The 19,901-nt window shown below is 40.9% G+C and overlaps 1 protein-coding gene across 4 annotated transcripts in view; it reads right to left on the reverse strand.

The window, feature by feature from the left end:
* Window positions 1-19,901, reverse strand: part of Grip91 (gamma-tubulin complex component 3) — a 146,473-nt gene that overhangs the window by 3,224 nt on the left and 123,348 nt on the right. For all 4 annotated transcript variants that reach the window (XM_076390188.1, XM_076390187.1, XM_076390185.1 and 1 more), the window contains one exon: window positions 12,525-12,785. In XM_076390188.1, the coding sequence (XP_076246303.1) occupies window positions 12,525-12,785 (261 nt within the window). The remainder of the gene's footprint in view (window positions 1-12,524; window positions 12,786-19,901) is intronic.

The following is a 19,901-nucleotide window of genomic DNA, read 5'->3' on the forward strand; positions in this document are numbered from 1 at the left end:
TAATTTTGTACTATTAATAAGTAATAGTACAAAGTAATTTTGTACTATTCTTCCCGTAATGCATTTTTCAACGTTTCTTTTGAAGAACTACTTCAATTCTGTAAGTAATTCGATATTTTTCTGTAAGTAATTCGATAAATGTTCTATTATTTTTACATCTGGTGACTGTGAAGGGGTTTTCACATATGATGATGTATTGGTATCTGGTATCATAAGCAACATGCTTAGGTTCATTATTCTGCATTCAGATAAAATTATGTCTGATTTATAGTTTTTCTACACTAGCATGGGAGTTTGATTTTAAAATGTTAATGTATAATTCATAATCCATGGTCCCTTCTATGAAATGCAATTCTCTAACTTCTGTAGTATTCGTAAAATCCCAAACACAGACATACCCACCATTATGCTTCATAGTGGGTTGCAAGTTTTGAACATTATAAGCTTCATTTCTTTCTCCATACAGTATAACGTTCATCGGAGCCGAAGATATTAAATTTACTTTCGTTTATACAAACCACACGATTCCTGTAGTTCATGTCAGCATTTCTGTAAGTTTTCGCGAATTTTCATCTCTTCATTCTATTTTTGTCACTAACAAAACATTTCCTACGTGCTACTCTGCCATATCAATGTGTTGGTAAAAAATTTCTAATGGTACCAGGTCAAATGTTGTCGTCTAGGAAATTAATAAAATCATACGCAGTTTTGCGTATCAATATAAAATTGCCGTATTTTCTCCTCATCGATGAGTTTGTCTGTCTGTACGAGACATCCATTGACTAAATATTTAACGTTCAGAAGCTTTCCCCAACTCGTTTTTTAACAACGGGCAATTCCATATTTCATCCATCCGAATGCATCGAAAGGACTTCCATGGTAAGCGCGACGCGACCCTCGCGGCCTTCAGTCTCAGGTACGGATGGCTCCTTCGAACTAGGCAAGGCAATACCTGAGATCATAAACGGCCACACTGCGAGACACTCGTTACGGTCTCCTACACTAATCCGATATGCCTTTGCTTTCCCCCATGAATTTGCTTGCGACTTTTTCGACCCGAAGAGGAGACTACCACCTCCACTAAAAAAAGTAACTGAGGAAGATCCAACCTTGGTGGTGTTAACTAACAAATCAGATTCGAGTATTTTGACGAAGCTACACCCCGAGAAGTCACACAGGAGGGACACGAGGGCACGAGGAAAGAGACTTCGGGAAAAATCGTCAGCAGCGATTGTAAATTCGCCGCCGAACTGTGTAACATCTTGTTTTTATTTACATACAATGGGAGTTTGAAATAAGAATAGGTACTCGCTAATAATCTGCAGGTCCTGGATTCAAATCTCTTTGGGTAGTTCATTTTTTCTTAAATTTTTATTTTAAATAATTCTAATTTTCGTATACGATTTCACAGATTAGAATTGTTTTGTAATAAAAACTATTAATCTTCTTTAAACAATGTTTCAAGCTGTCTTGTACTTTGGAGTCAAAATCATCCGATCATCTGATGAGGGAACAAAATTACCAATGGAAGGATATTTGGAAAGAAATTCGTGTTCGGTTCGCGCTTAAACGGTTCTATTCGCGAACATCGTTTCGCCACTCGACAATTTAATATTGAATGGCTAATTCAATCTTAGGATGATTCTCGAAAGTGAAGTGATTTGAAAAAGGCTAAGTTCCCACGAATCGGTTGGGATTCTTTTTCCTTTGATGTCCGGATGTTGACTCTCTCATTGCATCTGCCTCTCGTTTCCGGAGTTCGCTTCCTCCTCAGTTCATCTTCCCCCGATTCGTGTGTTCGGGGGTGTCAACTTTTTTTGGGCGTTGACGGAAGCACGCGATCGATTTGTGTATCGACCTAAGGAAGGAGGATCCCCAGTCACTCCGATAGGGGTGGAACGGACCTTCTCTGGTCACTCCGCGGCGCTGGTGGTGGAAAGTACGTAATCATCCCACGATGATGGTGGAGACATCTCTCCCTCAGGTCGAAGGTCGCGAAAATTGGGGAGGAAGATCGAACCCCGGAATAGCGCGGCTCGAATGGACCCACGCGAGTGTTTTCCAGATGTTTTATGGCTGCATTGTCCCGCGAGTCGGCGTCAACCCTCCGAAAGTCCGAACGGAGAATGAGTTGGCGTAACGGTACGGACTGCGGGGCAATACAGCCTTCGATGTTTATTGCTCGGGAGGAACACGCCGCTCGACGAAAGCACGAAATTGTTTTATGAACTTTCGAAAGGACGACTGAATAGACAAATTGTCTGAATGAATCTCGGATTCTTTTACATTTGGCAACAATAAACAACGATTGTTTCGTCGAACGGAATACCCGGGGCAGTCCGTCGCAGATTATGAGCGAGTACCTATTCGCTAGAGGACTTTATTGTAAGTTTGTTCAATTAAACCACGTTTTCTACAGATACTCTAATTGCTTGCATATAGTAAATAATAATTTTTTGATGGATTGTAGGCAATTTTAGAGAGGTAACGGGAAATTTGGGTTGCGACAGGGGTGTGATGGCCAGTTGGGGGGTAGATGTCCGTTTATGAGGAGAACATGACTTTTGACGAATTTAAGAATTCGGAAACGGTTTACACGTTTAGCATTTTATTGTGGAAGATCTGCGCTTTTGTCGGGATTCGTTAAGAGTGGCCAGGGAGCGGTCATGAGACATCTGCACCCTAGATGGGGCCTTAGGTAGCCGACAGAAGTCCGAGGAGGTGTTATACACCCTGTACAACAACAGGACACATTATTGACTCGCTCGAACTCTTTTAAGTGACAAAAAATGATGTAGAAGTTATAAAAATTGTTATGGAAGATCTAAACAGCTTGAAAACTCTAATGAGAGGTGATCTATGCATTGTCACTCGCGGTTTTCGAAATGTACAAGCTTGTTTGAAGGAAAAAGGATATAATGTACGTCTACCGGCACTTAAAAGAAAGCATCGCCAATTGACAACTGCAGAATTAAACAAATCTCAAAAGTTCGTTGGGTTGTCGAAGCTGTACATGATATAATAGGGCAAAAATACAAACTTTTATATTATCAACCGGATAACAAATGACTTCCAACGGTCCGATCATACTGTCGAATCGCTTGTTTTCTCCAGAACACATTTGGGAAGCAATTAAATTTAGATGTAGGATTGCAGAATGAAATTGTTTCACGAATTACACGACAGGGAAATGTACCCAATACTATGGCTTTGGAATCCGAAACAGGTCATTGGAGTAGAACAAAAATTCCATTTTAAACTACAAGCACTGCCAATTTGTTAGACTTTCTTGAAATAACGAAAAAGGATATAAAAGTATTTTTCACGGGCTCCTATCAACTATCGTAAGCAATATTTTATTTAGCGGAGATTATGAATGAGGAAAATAATATCAGTCTTCGATATTTGAAATAGAAAAATAATATTATTCAATTTGAAGTTCAATCGCGGCACACCGGCAGCAAAAAATATAAATGTTATATTGACTATACACCTAATACAATAGGTCTTTCTGGTATAAAACGTCACTGCTGTGAATGTGGGAAACGTCCAATAATATCGTGCCCGAATTATAAGACCGACCAAAATATTCATAAAAACTTTGATAGAGAGCAAGTAAATACTGCTTTAAATGAGGATAGTGATGATGATTAGATTAAAAACGTCTAAATATCAAAGGTAGAACTTATTTATCATAAACTCATTGACTCATTTAATGAATGCGAAAGTATATTATTCAGATTCTCCTATGTGATATTGTTTTTAGGCAATAATTTAAGACTATTCACATTTAGTAAAGTCCACCTTCAACAGATATCAATCGAAGAAAGACAGGAAGGTAGTTTTAATAAGTATGCTATTATGATGTGTCCTCTACACTGCCCTAGAACGAGATACGATTGCATTTACATCAGCTTTTTTACAATATAAACTAAAATGCCATTGACTTATTTATTACATTTAGTGTATGTAATTGTGCAATTTATTTATTTATTATTATATTTAATTCTTACAGAATTATAGAAAATCTTTCTATAATTGAGTTTTCAGTCTTTCAACTACGTTCCCCCCTTTCTAAAATTCTGAAAAAATTATGCATTACAGTTCATAATAAGACGCTTAGATTGTAAATGTATAAAAGTGGTACCTCGATAATTTCAATAAAAAAACGGCGTTTTTACACTTTTGTGATTTTTAAAAAATCGATTTTGCAGTCAAAAATTCAAGGACATGTGCCCCACTAGATAGAATATTCCTGATTTTTTTCATAATTCTCTATCGATTAAAGCAAAAGATATAGAGCAAAAACTGTAAATTACGTTGCACCCCCTAACTACACTCCTATAAAGGTTACAGGATTAAAACTTGGTAGAAAAGGATTTCTCTCTGGAACCTATTGGCTGGTATGTAAGGCATTTAATTTGACTTGGGGGCACTTTCGACTCCCCTTATCTGGCTATACCCTTTATAATTACGTCTGTTAAATAATAATTGAGCACGAGACACAGCAAGTGCTGCAATTGCCATACTCCTATATTTATAAATCTATATTATCCTATTTGCATTTGCTTAAAATCATATTTGCTGTTGACATAGCAAATCGTTCTGCAAACCCATTACTGGGTGGATATCTTGGAGAACTAGTAATTATGTCAAATGACCATAACTTAGCAAATCTTAAACATTCATTAGATTAATCTGGCATGTTGTCACTAATGAGTATTTTTGGTATGCAATGAATTGCAAATATGTTTTTTAAAATCCGCATAACTACAGTTGATGTTTTATTGTTCAGTTTTACAATTTCAAGCCATTTAGAATAGTCATCCTGAAGAACCAAATAACATTTGACACATTGTTATTACTACGTGCACACTGCTACCAACCCCTAGTTACAACAATAGTTGTTATTTATCCTCTTAGAACATATATATCTGGAGGCAGCATGGACTACTCTTGAAAGTGTAACGAGTTCGTAGAAGGAGATAAAGTGTAAGTACATCCTCTCTCTTTCTAACATCAGGGCAGACAAAGATCTTTAAGAGTCTTGTGCATAACATTTCTTTTGTAGTAGTGTAGGAGTTATTGAGCAACGATTGCACTACTATACTCTTCTGGCGCCCTCCTCAGTTCCTTTTTTTAATCTTTTGTTTTAAATACATTTTATGTATAATGCTATGTCCTATGTTCTTTTCAAGGAAAAGAGCGATGATCGCATGTTAGATAAACGCTACATATTTTATGAAAATATAATATCATAAAATTGATATTCACAACATCTGTCAATAATCAAATTTTTCATACTATTTTAAGTAAATCGTGTTACTTCATTAAAAATAATATATCTAAGAAAAGTGTGATTACAGCAATCGGTTCTGTAACACATAAAACAATGAAAGTTTACAAAAAGTATTGAAGTCAAGTTAAAATAAATTCTTAATCAGAATCTTATACTGTACTTATCCAAGTATGATTAGAAAATTGGTTATGAAATGCTTTTATAGTATCGATTATCGATATTTGTAATCAGAGAAATAATTGTCATAACTAGAAAATAATTAACACAATAGAAAGATTCTTTATATAGATACACATAAGAAGATGATTTTGTTAGAAGTTTGTTATAAAAAATTTTCGCAAAATACGTAAAAACATAATAAATACATTAACTGACAAAAATATGAACACAGCTTTATTTTAATAATAATAACATTTATTCATTACAATTTAATATCATACGAGTATATATATTTACTGAATTCTTTTTCTGGATTGTATTTTTTTCTTCATAATGATTGATTCTGATTCGTAAATATGTACCAACTGCCTTTTTTAATTAATTCAGATTTACGTTTTTCTTGATCATTTTCATACCTTTGTCCAAACAGAAATGTTGATATTTTATTTATGATTTTGTTTAATAAATTGCTATATGTGCCGTTCCTTGAAGTATAAAATGTGCTAAAATATTTTTCTATTTTCATACAAATTTCAATCATGTTTTTGCATGGCTTGACTAATTCTCCTCGATTTTTTCTTCCTAATATCATAATAATGATATATATTGTGATAAAATAATATCGTAATTTCTTAATAATATGCATACCAAGTTACGAAAACATAAGTTACGTTGTGTGTTATGAAGGAAGGTGTTAGGTATACGTGCCTACGTTCCTGAAGTAACTGAGAACAAAAAGGCATCAACCAATCCCGTGCAGAGGGAAAGAGAGAGGATACACTTACTCACATTTTGTCTTTTTCTACGAACTCGTTACATTTCCAACATTAGTCTGTGCCGCCTCCAAGTGTATACAGGGTGTCCCACATAAGGTGGCGGAGCCGAAAAGGGGAGATTCCTGGGGTGATTCTAAACACCCTTTTCCTTTGCAAAAATGTTCTCTGAATCTTTGTTAACGAGTTATTAACGAAAAACATCGACCAATCAGAGAGCACGAATAGCGAGCGCTCGGCCGACCAGCGACAGGTCACAAGCTACGCGGAGCGTCTGCTACTCACCGTGCTCGAGGCTTGTACAAGAAACTGAAGACTTTTACACGTTATTGCCAAATTCCTCCTAAAGTATTGGATGGAAAATTATGAAAAAAATTAGGGACACGCTAACTATCGCGACACATATTGTGGAATTTTTTCAGATTTTTAAATTATTAGCCAAGTTGTAGAAAAATAAAAGACAATGTTAGTGTAGATTTCTCATAAACTATTGGACAAAAAATTATGAAAAAAATTAGGAACACCTTAGCTATCGCAACAAATGTTGTGGAATTTTCTCAGATTTTTAAATTAATTAACAAAATTGTAAAACATAAAAAACGAGAGACAAGAAGGATACTGACCAATTTTGTTAAAACTATTTGTGGAAAAATTATAACAAAAAATGCTGCAACATGTTAGCTATCGCGACAAATATTTTAGAATTTTTCCAGATTTTTAAAATAATTAACAAAGTTGTAAAACATAAAAAACGAGGAAAAAGAGTTTCAAAATGCCGATTTAATAAAGTAATGCTATAGTAAAAAAATAAAAAGCAATGTTTTTGTAGTTCCTACGGATTGTACGTTATTTTACTGTGTATCAAAACATTGAAAACTGTACAATAATACTTATTTCATAATGAATGAACGAAAATTGGAAGTAGTAGTTGCTGTAATCGGTAAAAAGTATGGAAACATTGATTTTTATTTTTTTAGTTATGACGGACCAAGGAAAAACATGTTTAAATAAATTGAGATTAATAATATGACTCTAGTAATACGAGTAATTACTATCGGTAAAACTCACCCATTCGGAGAGGAATTCACCTGCTGCTTGAACACTTGCTCCATTAGGTCGTTGTGTCGATCCCGATCATTGGGGGATGATGCCCAGGTAGCGCTGATCGCAGGTATCCAAGACCACAAAAAGACACCTTGCATTTACAACACTATGCGGTCACTAACAATAATCACTTCACTAAACGAGCACTTGACCTTTTAATGACCTTTTAAACGACAATCGACTATTTTGAAACGTTCTGCAGGATTCCATAAATAAAAACAAGATGTTACACACTTCAGCGGCGAAATTACGATCGATACTAACGATTTTTTCCGAAGTCTCTTTCCTCGTGCCCTCGTATCCCTCCAGCGCGACTTCTCGGGGTGTAGCTTCGTCGAAATAGTCGAATTTGATTTGTTAGTTGACACCAACGAGGTTGGATCTTCTTCGGTTACTTTTTTTAGTGGAGGTGGTAGTCTCTTCTTCGGGTCGAAAAAGTCACAAGGAAATTCATGGGGAAAAACGAAGGCCGTAACGAGTGTCTCGCAGATGTGGCCGTTTATGATCACAGGTATTGCCCAGCAAGTTCGTAGGAGCCATCGATACCCGAGACTGGAGACTGCAAGGGTCGCGTCGCGTTTACCATGGAAGTCCTTTTAATGCATTCGGACGGATGAAATATGGAATTGCCCGTTGTTAAAACGCCAGTTGGGGAAAGCTTCTGAACGTTAAACATTTGGTCAACGGATGTCTCGGATAGACAGACAAACTCGTCGATGAGGAGAAAATACGGCAATTGTATTCTCATTCTTGCATGCATTTTATTACGGCACACACACAGTGATCATCCGATGTTTGTTTCTCTCTTCCCCAATTTTCGTAAACCTTTTCGACCTATAGGGGAGGCTTACCCATGTATTAAAGATTTGACGGATCTTTTACATACACGTAAATGCATTTAGGTACATGTAAAATCAGGACCTCCTTTATAAACCACTTGGAAATTAAATTCAATACAATGGCAATACTTTTTTTCCTTCGGAATATTTCAACGAATATCTGTTTATTTTTTCGATTTTGTTTCATAAAAATATTTTGAAAGATAGCAGGGCAAACAAGAAGAATAAATGTACGGTCACTACATGTGCAGCGTAATAAAAAGCAAGGCTCGGTCGCAAGACGCAGACATCGAAATAGTTAAAGGGATTCGAATACAATTGATGTATTTAACCCCCGATGTAGTGACGAATTAGTCTCTGCCAGACATTCGTTGACCAAATGTTTAAGGGCAAAAGAGTTTCCCCAACTCGCTTTTTAACAACGGGCAATTCCATATTTCATCCGTCCGAATGCATCGAAAGGTCTTCCATGGTAAGCGCGACGCAACCCTCGCGGCCTTCGGTCTCGGGTACGGATGGCTACTTCGAACTAGGCAAGGCAATACCTATGATCATAAACGGCCACATCTGTGAGACACTCGTTACGGTCTGCTATGCTAATCCGATATGCCTTTGCTTTTCCCCATGAATTTGCTTGTGACTTTTTCGACTCGAAGGAGAGACTACCACCTCCACTAAAAAAACTAACCGAGGAAGATCCAACCTTGTTGGTGTCAACTAACAAATCAAATTCGAGTATTTTGACGAAGCTACACCCCGAGAAGTCGTGCTGGAGGGATGCGAGGGCACAAGGAAAGAAACTTCCGAAAAAATGGTCAGTATCCATCGTAATTTCGCCGCTGAACTGTGTACCTCTTGTTTTTATTTACGGAACGCCGCAGAATGTTTCAAAGTAATCGGTTGTCGGTCATTAAAAGGTCAAGTGCTTGTTTAGTGAAATGATCAGTGTTAGTGACCGCGAAGTATTGTAAATGCAAAGTGGTTTCTCGTGCTGTTGTACCTGCTATCAACGCTACCTGGGCATCATCCCTCAGTGATCGGGATTGGCACAGTGACCCAATGGAGCAAGTGTTCAGGCAGCAGGTGAATTCTTCTCCGAATGGGTGAGTTTTACCGATAGTAATTACTCATATTACTATAGTCATATTATTAATCTCAATTCATTTAAACGTTTTTTGCTTTGGTCCGTCGTAATTAAAAAAATAAAAATCAATGTTTCCATACTTTTTACCGATTACAGCAACTAATACGTCCAATTTTTGTTCATTCATTGTGAAATAAGTATTCTTGTAGAGTTTTCAATGTTTTAATACACAGTAAAATAACGTACAATCCGTAGGATCTACGAAAACATTGCTTTTTATTTTTTTTACTATGGTATTACTTTACTAAATCAGCATTTTAAAATTCTTTCTTCTCGTTTTTTATTTTTTACAACTTAGGTAATTAATTTAAAAAGTTGAAAAAATTCTATAATATATGTCTCAATAGTTAACGTGGTCTTAATTTTTTTTATAATTTTTCATCCAATACTTTAGGAGAAATTGAGCATTGACGTAAACATTTTGAGTTTCTTGTACAAGCCTCGAGCACGGTGAATAGCAGACGCTCCGCGTAGCTTGTGCCCTGTCGCTGGTCAGCCGAGCGCTCGCTATCCGCGCTTTCTGATTGGTCGATGTTTTTCGTTAATAACTCGTTAACAAAACTTCAGAGAACATTTTTGTAAAGGAAAAGGTTGTTTAGAATCACCTCAGGAATCTCCCCTTTTCGGCTCCGCCACCTTATGTGGGACACCCTGTATACTCTACGTTTATCCCTGGCAGCGTGGCCGGCACGTAATAGAATAAATTCTATAATTTTAACGTCTAACTAGTAAACTTTTTATAATGAATAGAGGTACATTTACCAAACTGGTTTATAGCGATAATTAAAAAATCACGTTTTTTCAGTTATGTCACTTTTGAAGTACATGTGCAGTATATTTACATAATTTTTTTTCTTATTTAGATCCAAAGAATACGTAGGCGAAGTTTAGCCATAAAAATCTGAGAGACTCTGTATAGAGCTAATAATTCATACGTATCAGATACACCAGTACAACTTTACCAGAAAATACTAATTGCTTTCCCCATTCCATAGTCAGATCTTCCAGGAACAAAATTCTATAAATTAGGCTTTTTGTATTTGGTTCCGTGTTCCACTTAACAAACTCGCAGCACGAGTGTCAGTCGGGAAGCTAAAGATATGTTTGCTTAGATTCACATTTATCGCGTATAAATCAGAAATTCTACAGTTCAAAACATTGTAGAAGTATAGATGGGATCTATCAATTTGCAAAAGATAGTACTTGTATGGTAAATGACAATTCATGACATGTGAATTTACCTTTTGGTTTACCTAAGTTTGAAACGTTAACTGTAAGTACCTATCTTTATTTTAGTATACTGTTATTTTGCCATTTAACTACAGAGTTATAACTTTTCATACCAGATGTTATATTAATTTAAATTTTATTAAAAACTTATTTTTCAATTTATAAACAACAATAATAAAATATAGCAAGTTACGATTTTATTAAACAAGTAAATATAATTTGAATTATATCATGTTTGGGCTTACTTTAATCAGAAAAATATCAGAAATGTGTCGAACTTGTATAAAAAAAAAATAAAAAATTAAAAACTGCCGTCACATTATTGCCCCAAGCGGATATTCGATCGCAGATTGCATTACACAGGTGAATCACCCTAGTAGCGGGGATATCATTTTCACATTTAATTTGTAGCCCTTTTTAGAGCTACAAATAGTCTGACAGTGGTTGAGATCTTAGGAATTTATAACTATTTGGTATTTGAACCTTCAGAGTTAATAAGATTTTCATATCCTGTAGTGTAATCAAATGTAAACGTCTACAAAGAAGAAAAACAATTTATAATGTAATGTGTGAAATTTTATTTTAAATTCGAAGGAAGGAAATAGTTACTTTACTGCTCCCATATTCATATTCATGTTCTCATATTCATTTTGTTCTTATGGACGTAACAATATTGTCAAGATCAATTGTTAGAAAATCTGCACTTTCTCATTTAACCCTCGGTTGTCACTCTGAGTCTATTCGAATATGCTAGACGTATATGTATCTCTCGAACGTTCTATGTTCACGATGCTAAATTCGCAGCACCGCGAATTTTCGCGATCTAACTTCCCATGTCGATCGCATGGTAGTCGTGCTAATGGAGACGTACTATTAGCACGAATAAAGTTTTCCGTGTGTCTAACAATGTCGTGTCTCTCTAATTGTAATGAAGTCTAATTGTAGTAAATCTAATGGACGACTATCTCTTCATCCTATCACTGATACCGCGGCTTTTTTATTTCAACTCCTACGATACAGATAATTGCAAAATCGAAGATGGCCGAAAAAACCCATATGAATAATTAGAAAAGGAAGAAGTGTGGTTTTCCCCAATAAATTTTGTTGTGAATATAATTACACCATTTTGCTTATTCGAAAATTTTCCTTTTTCAATACGTTAAATACCACCATTTTTTAGCAATATTAACCTAAATTTATAGCTACACTGGTGAAAATAAGAAAAGTTGCAATTTTGTGGAAAAAATTGTGGCAGAAAGTTCCAAATTTTTTCACAAAAATGTTTTTTGTTTGAACTTACAGTCCTAAGAATTTTTTTGAACACGTGACTTCATTTATTAATTTTGTATCACAGGAACATATTCTACAATAGACAAACTGTATTTGAAAATCTTTTCGTTCAAATACCATTGTTCTTTTTGTTATTAGCAACTGTTTGAAAATTGAATTAGGTCTATATTACCTAGTGTGAGAACCAAGGATTAAGTGGAATTAGAAAGACGGTTTTATTTCTTTTGCTGCATTTTTCAAGAAAGAGCATTCAAAATTACACTCGTGTTTAACACCGAATAGGAATAAAACAATCATTTTCTAATATCAACAACATTGTTACGCCAACGAAAATGAAGTTAATGTTAGAAAAAGTGTAGTAACTATGTCTTTCATTCATATTTTAAATAAAGTAGCATGAACTTGTAACAAACTGTAGAAAACGAACGTCCTAACGCACTCTATTCTTGTTTGGTCATCTTTTGATCGCACACAGATGGAGACAAAATTTTTAGTAACTAAATGAAAAGTAATGTTAAAAAATATGGGATGTGGAGGTATACGCATTTGGGAGAGACACCTGAGTATACATGTGTTACATCTATTTCCTATCTGGAAATATACAATTAACTATAAAAAGGATAACGTATAAGTTTTTAAATCTACATAACAAAATTATTATTATAATCTTAGAAAATATACTTCACCTGATATGTTCTTGAAAGCAGTCTCAGTTGAATAGAAAGCGTATTTAGATATTTCAAAAACGTGGTATAGCGTTTACTAGCTTCTGCATCGTTGATACCACTAAGGTCTAATCGATTTGACGATACGTAAGTAGCGTCAAGTGTGTTGTTTTCCTTTAACCGTGTTTCATATTCTTGGGTAGCAAGAGTAAAAAATGTTTCTTCAAGATTTTGCAAATCCAAGATTGGACCATAAACTGAACGCAGGTGATCCATTAGTTCCTGTAAAAAATATCCACTCATATTAGTTATTTTTATTTACTTAAATTATTATTTTCATTAATATATTTATTAAAATAGTCATAAATAGTTTTTTAAATTAGTAAGTTTTAGAATAAAAAAATATACTGAAGCAAGTATATGTTAGATCACATTGTATGACCGATTTAATACGAAATACCGACGTGTGTCAGTTTTGTTCGATCATTGGAAACAATTATTTCAGATCAGGGTTTAGAGAAAGTAGAAAATCGCCTTTTCTTAACACTGATATATTGATAAAAATATGGTTCAATTTTCTGGGTTGTAAGAGTGTTCCTTTCGTGACCAGAGCTTCTCTATAATACTACTGCTTTTAACCAAGAGAGTTAAAATCTCTCCTTCTCTTTCTTCTCCTCTTCCTGTCGACTACAATGTTAGTTGTAAAAGAGGGTTGAAAACCACTATAATATTATTAGTTTGAGTTTTCAAAACAATTATTAATTTAGTTACAGTTCTGATTCTACAAATATATTACTGTATCAGTAATACTGTATCAATTTAATAATTAATAATACAATTGAGTATGGTACGTCTTAAAACACGGCACAACACATAGATCCACGTCACAATCTTCATATTTGTAACACGATCGTCGTCTTATATCGTTTTTCGAACATACGTCACAATTTGGTAGTGCCTTTTTAGATTTTTTTGATTTACAATAGGATGGGAAATGTTTTTCGGTTAGTCTAAATGGGTGATCAACGATAGATTTTATGCAGATAATGTTATTATTCATGTTCCTATACTTCTTAAAAATTTTTAGTAATTTGAGATGAAAGGCTCGCATTGTAACTTCCTTTTTTTTAAAACTTGTACAAACAGTATGCATTCCAAATTGCCACGTCAAGCACATGAAAAAAAAATTTCTTATGCCATTTGATGCTCTTTCGGATAGACTGCACACTAGATATTACTTTATCTCTGCTGTCGACTGCTCCCATATTGGCAGTGTAATCGACAATGCAAGATGGTTTTTCTACCATTTTTCCTGTCCGACAATCTATGTTTTTTTACTATTTATGTAATCCGCGGAATGGCAAGTTGACAACACGTATACATCGCGTTTGTCTTTCCATTTGACAACGAACATGTTGGACGATGATCGGAAACATAATTCACCATTTTCTAGTTTTTCATTCATAACGGGCATGTCTTTTCTTCGCGGTTTAACGGTGCCGCACGCGTTCGTTTTGTTATTATATAAATAACTAAATAAGGTTGGGCTGGAATACCAGTTGTCGACAAATAATGTATGCCCCTTACCTAAATAAGATTTAAGTAATGTCTGTACAATCTTAGCCGATTTTCCTAAATATTTGTTGTTCATTTTTGTGATATCGGAATCGCTCCCGGTATATACAACAAAATTTAATACAAATCCCGTCTTGCAGTCGCATAATGCAAAAGACTTTATACCAAACCTATTCCGTTTGGACGGGATATATTGCATGAATGAGAGACGTCCTTTATATAACAATAAGCTTTCGTCGATACGGGTTGACTACCTGACAAACCGCTTCTCGGCTTCGGTATCGTATAACTAGGGGTTTTTCAACCGCCGGATAGATCTCCCACTGCGGTGGGGGTGGCATGATGCCCGAAGGCGATGAATAACACACATATAAACATGGCTTGTATAAACAAAGACACCGGGGGGGGGGGGGGGGGGGGGGGGGGGGGGGGGGGAATCGTTAGTCGAGTGTTCCGGAGGCGAAAACCGGAGTGAGGAGAAGATCGATGCCTCTGAACGAAATGCACGTCTCAAAATGTATTTTGACGAACTATATCGTCGGGCCAGAGAACGAATGGACCAACATCCTACGGACACTATGTCGGTTGAGACCAGCAGTCTGCCGTCAACATCTACGGCAGATTTAATGCCAGCCCCCTCAATTCGAGGGAGCGAGACTTTGCACATGCCTGCCAACGATGGCCCAGCGGTGAACACTAGGCATCGCTCTCGTAAGGCATAATCAAGGAGATCTTCTTATGATGACACAGATAGTGTTGCGTCGCTGGCGTCCTCTCTGAAAAGAACGCGTCAGGAGGCAATGCCTAGTCCTAATACTAACGGGAGTGAAGGGGGTAAGCACTCAGACAAGAAGGCGCTACATAATGATCCGCGAGAAAAGGAGGAGAAGAAAAAACAGAGAGCTAGAGAGCGAAAAGCGGCACGTGCGGCGTAGGAGGAGCGGTTGATCCGCCAAACACTCCGCTTGCACTTCATTGGGATGCAGACCGCTGACATCTCAATAGATCTCAGTACACAAATAGTGACGGTGGAGCATGTTGCTAAAACATCCTCAAATTTATCCGGCCCTTATCAGGCCAAAATGAAAACTGCAGTACGAAGAATGGAGGCCGCTGCGTTGGAATGGCGAAACGCATAGCTCAGTCTGCGCCAATCATCGTTCTTGAAGATGAGAATCAGCGACTCCATACTGAGCTGCAGCAGATCAGGCTAGTGGCGGCCAAACAACGGCAGGAGATGGAGCAATTGAGGACTCGGATCGAGAGGCTAACTAAAGGGATATCTCAATCATCACTCCAGATGATGGAAAGAGCGACAATGGTGTCGCCCACCCTCTCTAATATGGCGTCCCCTTGATATGAATTAAGGGGCTTAATGAGAGATATGGTATCCGCGTATGTGACACCACTGCTGGAGGAAATACGCGGAGAAATGACCAAGTTGGCGGCTAAGGTCGGCGTGATTCTAGAGGATAAGCTAAGACCAACAAAGTTAGATACTGCCATCACCGGATCTCCTTCACCAGTACAAACACGGAGTACCCCTCCCTGTGTCACGGCAACCAGTGGAGGTGAAGAGACCGAGGGTAGCAGAGTAGTCGCTACAAAAGATAGAAAAAAGAGGAAGCGAAAGAATAAAGTTCAAGTAGCTGAACAGGCCCCGGTTGTTCATGCGCCGACGACCTTCCGGATGCCCATTGTGAATGACAGTAAGCCTACACCTTTGAAGACGACCAGTGAGAAATCACTATACGCGGAGGTCTTAGGAAAGAAGGCCAAAATAGCGGTGAAGAAAGATGTTACGACTGGCAAAGCCAAGAAAAGCAGTAACAATAATACGACGAAAACATCTAGTGGAGCCTTGCAAACAGTACCTGCTCAGGTGAAGTTGCCTAAACCCCCACGTCTCTCAGTGGTGGCGGTAAGCGTTATGCAGGATGGCAGCACAACGCTCGATGCGGCAATGGCTAAGGCCAAAGCCTGAATTAAGCTGGCGGATCTTGGGATTGACCAACTGCGGCCTAAAAGGTCAGCCACGGGTGGACTGCTGTTAGAGGTTCCAGGACCGGAGAGTGATCAGAAGGCATCCAAACTTGCTACTAAAATGCGTGAGGCACTGTCGGGTATGGCAATTAAAGTCGCATGCCCCACTAAGACAGCAGAGCTCCGTATCTCTGATTTGGATGACTCGGTGAGCACTGTCGAGGTGACACAGGCGGTCGCCTCGTGCGGTGATTGCGAACCCACAGAGGTGCGGGTTGGTGAGATCCGCCACTCCACTCGCAACCTTGCACAGCTTGGGTACGCTGTCCATTAAAGGCGGCACACAAAGTTTCATCCGATGGCCGTCTTTCGGTAGGCTGGTCCGCAGCACGGGTTCAGGCCCTACCTGGCAGACCATTACAGTGCTATCGCTGTCTGGAGACAGGACACACTGCACAGCGATGCACTGCGGGAATAGATCGCAGTGGGCGCTGTTATCGTTGTGGCGACCCTGGACACGTGTCACGGAATTGCAATGCGGAAGCGATGCAGTGTCCGCTTTGCCGGGATCTGGGACGACCCTCAGACCACCGATACGGTAGCACATTGTGCCCTCCCCGTACAAAAAGGAGGAGGAGAACTGGCGTGGCACAGGAAAAAATAGGCGCGAATACGACTACTCCTGTGCCTGCCCCTAGTAGGGTACAAGCAACGGTCAGCTCCGAGGCTCAGCCTAAGCCTAAGCTGTTGGCCGTGGAAATTGTCAGGCTCCCGACAAAAATGGTTAGGACACTGAAGGAGATCTCTTCAGATGAACAAGAGACAGAAACGAAAGCTAAGATAGCCGCCCCGGACCTAAAGGAGGTGGAAATGGCTGAGACGTAAATCGAGGGACCGGGGGACATTTCTTTAGCTGTACCCCCTTTGCCTCCGTCTGAAGCAGTAGGTACTGAAGATGCTCCACACCATTCCAACGCGGAAGTAGAATTGGAGAAACCAGTGTCGTCGGATAAGCCAGATAGCCCGACACCAAGAGAAGGGAAGGTGGGTGATATTAGCCCTGAGGGTGAGGTGGTGAATGACAGCGGCTAATAATGGCTATCACTCTTTTACAGGCGAATTTAAATCGCTCCCGCGGCGCCCAGGATATCTGGCTCCAGACGCTGCGGGAGAGAAACGTTGTCCTGGCTGTCGCCACTGACCCCTATCGTGTAATAGACTACCCAAATTGGGTGGGATCAGCCGACGAGCTCGTGACGATAGTTTGGATGTGGTCCCCAGAGTCCCAGCCTGCCCAGTTTAGGAAGCGAGGGCCTGGCTGGGTCTCTGTCGACTGGGGGGATGCCACGGTGATTGGCGTATATATCACGCCCAACTGCGATCTATGCGCGTATGAAAGATACCTGGACGAAGTTGGGGCCTGCGTTAGACGCTGTCTCCCCCGCCCAGTAATTGTTGTGGGGGACTTTAACGCCCACGCCACGACGTGGGGCTCCCGCAGCACGAACAGATGGGGCGAATTAGTCCAGGACTGGGCGGCGGCATCTGACCTATTGATCAACAGAGGGGCAGCCTTTACATGTGTCAGACCACAGGGGGCGTCAATTGTGGACTTGACCTGGGCCTCCCCTGGGATGTGAGGCAGGATCACAGACTGGCGGGTACTTGAGGGGGTGGCCACCCTCAGTGACCATTTATACATATCTATGGGGGTGGTCCCCCCCCCGTGACTCTGCTAGCGACGACCGCTCCTTCAACAGCGGCCGCGCGCCGCGTTGTCGCCGACCACCGTGATGGTCAATTAAGACCTTGGATGAGGACCTTCTCGTGGCGGCCGCCCATGCAGTGGCCTATGTATAGGCGAGTGTATGCGACGTAGCCATGTTCCGCTCACGCCCAGCCAAAAGGCCAGGTGCGGTGTACTGGTGGAGCAATACCATTGCACTAGTGCGCAATACATGCGTCCGCGCTCGTCGCCGGTATACCCGCGCCCGGTCCCGCGTGGGCGTTGATCCGGCGGAAGTTGCGCGCCTGTACGATGCATACAGGGAGGCGAATAAGTGCCTCAGGCGCGCGATCTCGGAGGCCAAGGATGTCGCTTGGCGAGAACTGCTGGCCTCTATTGATAGTGACCCATGGGGGCGCCCATACAAAATGGTCTTGAGCAAGTTGAGACAATGGGCGCCACCCGTATTGGAAACGATGGAACCGGCTTTTGCCCGACGGGTTGTGACGTCACTGTTCCCTCCCGATTCGCCGGATAGCGGTGTGGCCGCGTCCACCCCAGTGGACATGACCCCTCTACAGGATCCTGAGTTGGTGCGGGTCACTGATGCAGAGTTCTCCCGGGCCATGGACTGTCTCAAGTCGCGGAGCGTGGCTCCGGGGCCAGATGGAGTTCCCTCGAAGATCCTGGCTCGGATCCTTGGCGTCCTGGGGGACCGGTTTAGGCGTTTTATGCGCGGCTGCCTCGAGAGGCGAGAATTCCCAGATATCTGGAAACGAGGCAAGCTCGTCCTCTTGAAAAAGGGAGGCGAGCGTCCGGCAGGGGAACCGGAATCGTACCGGCCGATATGTCTGCTGGATGAGGCCGGGCAGTTCCTCGAGAGGATAATCTCCAATCGCCTCACCCAGCACCTGTCCCGGTTGGGACCTGACTTGTCGGAACGACAGTTCGGATTCCGAGAGGGCCGATCGACGATTGACGCGATTTTACGCGTCCGGGCTCTTTCGGAACGCGCGACGGCCCAGGGTGGGGTGTCCCTCGCTGTATCGTTAGATATAACAAACGCGTTCAACACCCTGCCCTGGGATGCGATACTTGGGGCGCTTGACTACCATCGGGTGCCCCGGTATTTGCAAAGAATGGTTGGCTCTTACCTCCGGGACAGAAGCATAGAATGGGTCGGTCGGTGCGGCACTATACAGACGTATGCGGTGGGGCGCGGAGTCCCCCAGGGGTCGGTCTTGGGCCCCGTATTATGGAACATAGGGTACGATTCGGTGCTCCAAAGTTCGCTCCCTGCTGTCGTGGACGTGATCTGCTATGCGGATGATACACTTGTTCACGCCAGCGGCGAATCTAAGGGTAGGGCAACAGCTCTCATGGAGATAGCGGTTGCAGTCGTCGTAGCCAGCATCCGCCGGATAGGTCTGGATATCTCTCCAGGGAAAACGGAGACTTTATGCCTCAGCGGGCCCTCTGCTGTAAGGGGGTTACCTTGTCGGCGTGTACGGGTAGGTGGGGCTTCGATCGAGGTTCAGGAATCTATGAAGTACCTGGGCCTCACCCTGTCTAGTCGCTGGCGATTCGGCGCCCACTTCGAAGGCCTGGCCCGACGAGCCGAAAAGATGGCGGCGGCATTATGCCGTCTACTGCCGAATATCGGGGGGCCAGGGGAAGGTGTCCGCCACCTCTACTATGGTGCGGTGCGGTCAAAGTGCATGTATGGAGCCCCTGTTTGGGCAATGGACCTGATGAACGATCGAAGGAGCAAAGTGCTCCTGCGCAGCGTACAGCGCCGGATGGCCATCATGGCCATAAGAGCATAACGCACCGTCTCCCACGAGGCGGCGGGCCTATTGGCAGGCATTCCCTCGCCGGAGCTACAGGCCGTGTCCTTAAGGATGCGATATATAGGAATGCGGGAGCTCCGTGATAGGGAGAGGCCTCAAGAAGACTCGGAGTTGAGGGAGTTAGAACGTCGGTCCCGAGCTGACCTCCTGGACGCGTGGCGAGCTCAACTGGGGTCCGCTACTGACCGGGCTTATACAGGCTATCCTGCCGCACTTGGAGCTGTGGCAGTGCAGGACACCGCATAGTGCAGGTGCTCACCGGAC

Source organism: Calliopsis andreniformis, unplaced genomic scaffold (genome assembly GCF_051401765.1).
Source record: "Calliopsis andreniformis isolate RMS-2024a unplaced genomic scaffold, iyCalAndr_principal scaffold0001, whole genome shotgun sequence".
NCBI classification, from domain to species: Eukaryota; Metazoa; Arthropoda; class Insecta; order Hymenoptera; family Andrenidae; genus Calliopsis; species Calliopsis andreniformis.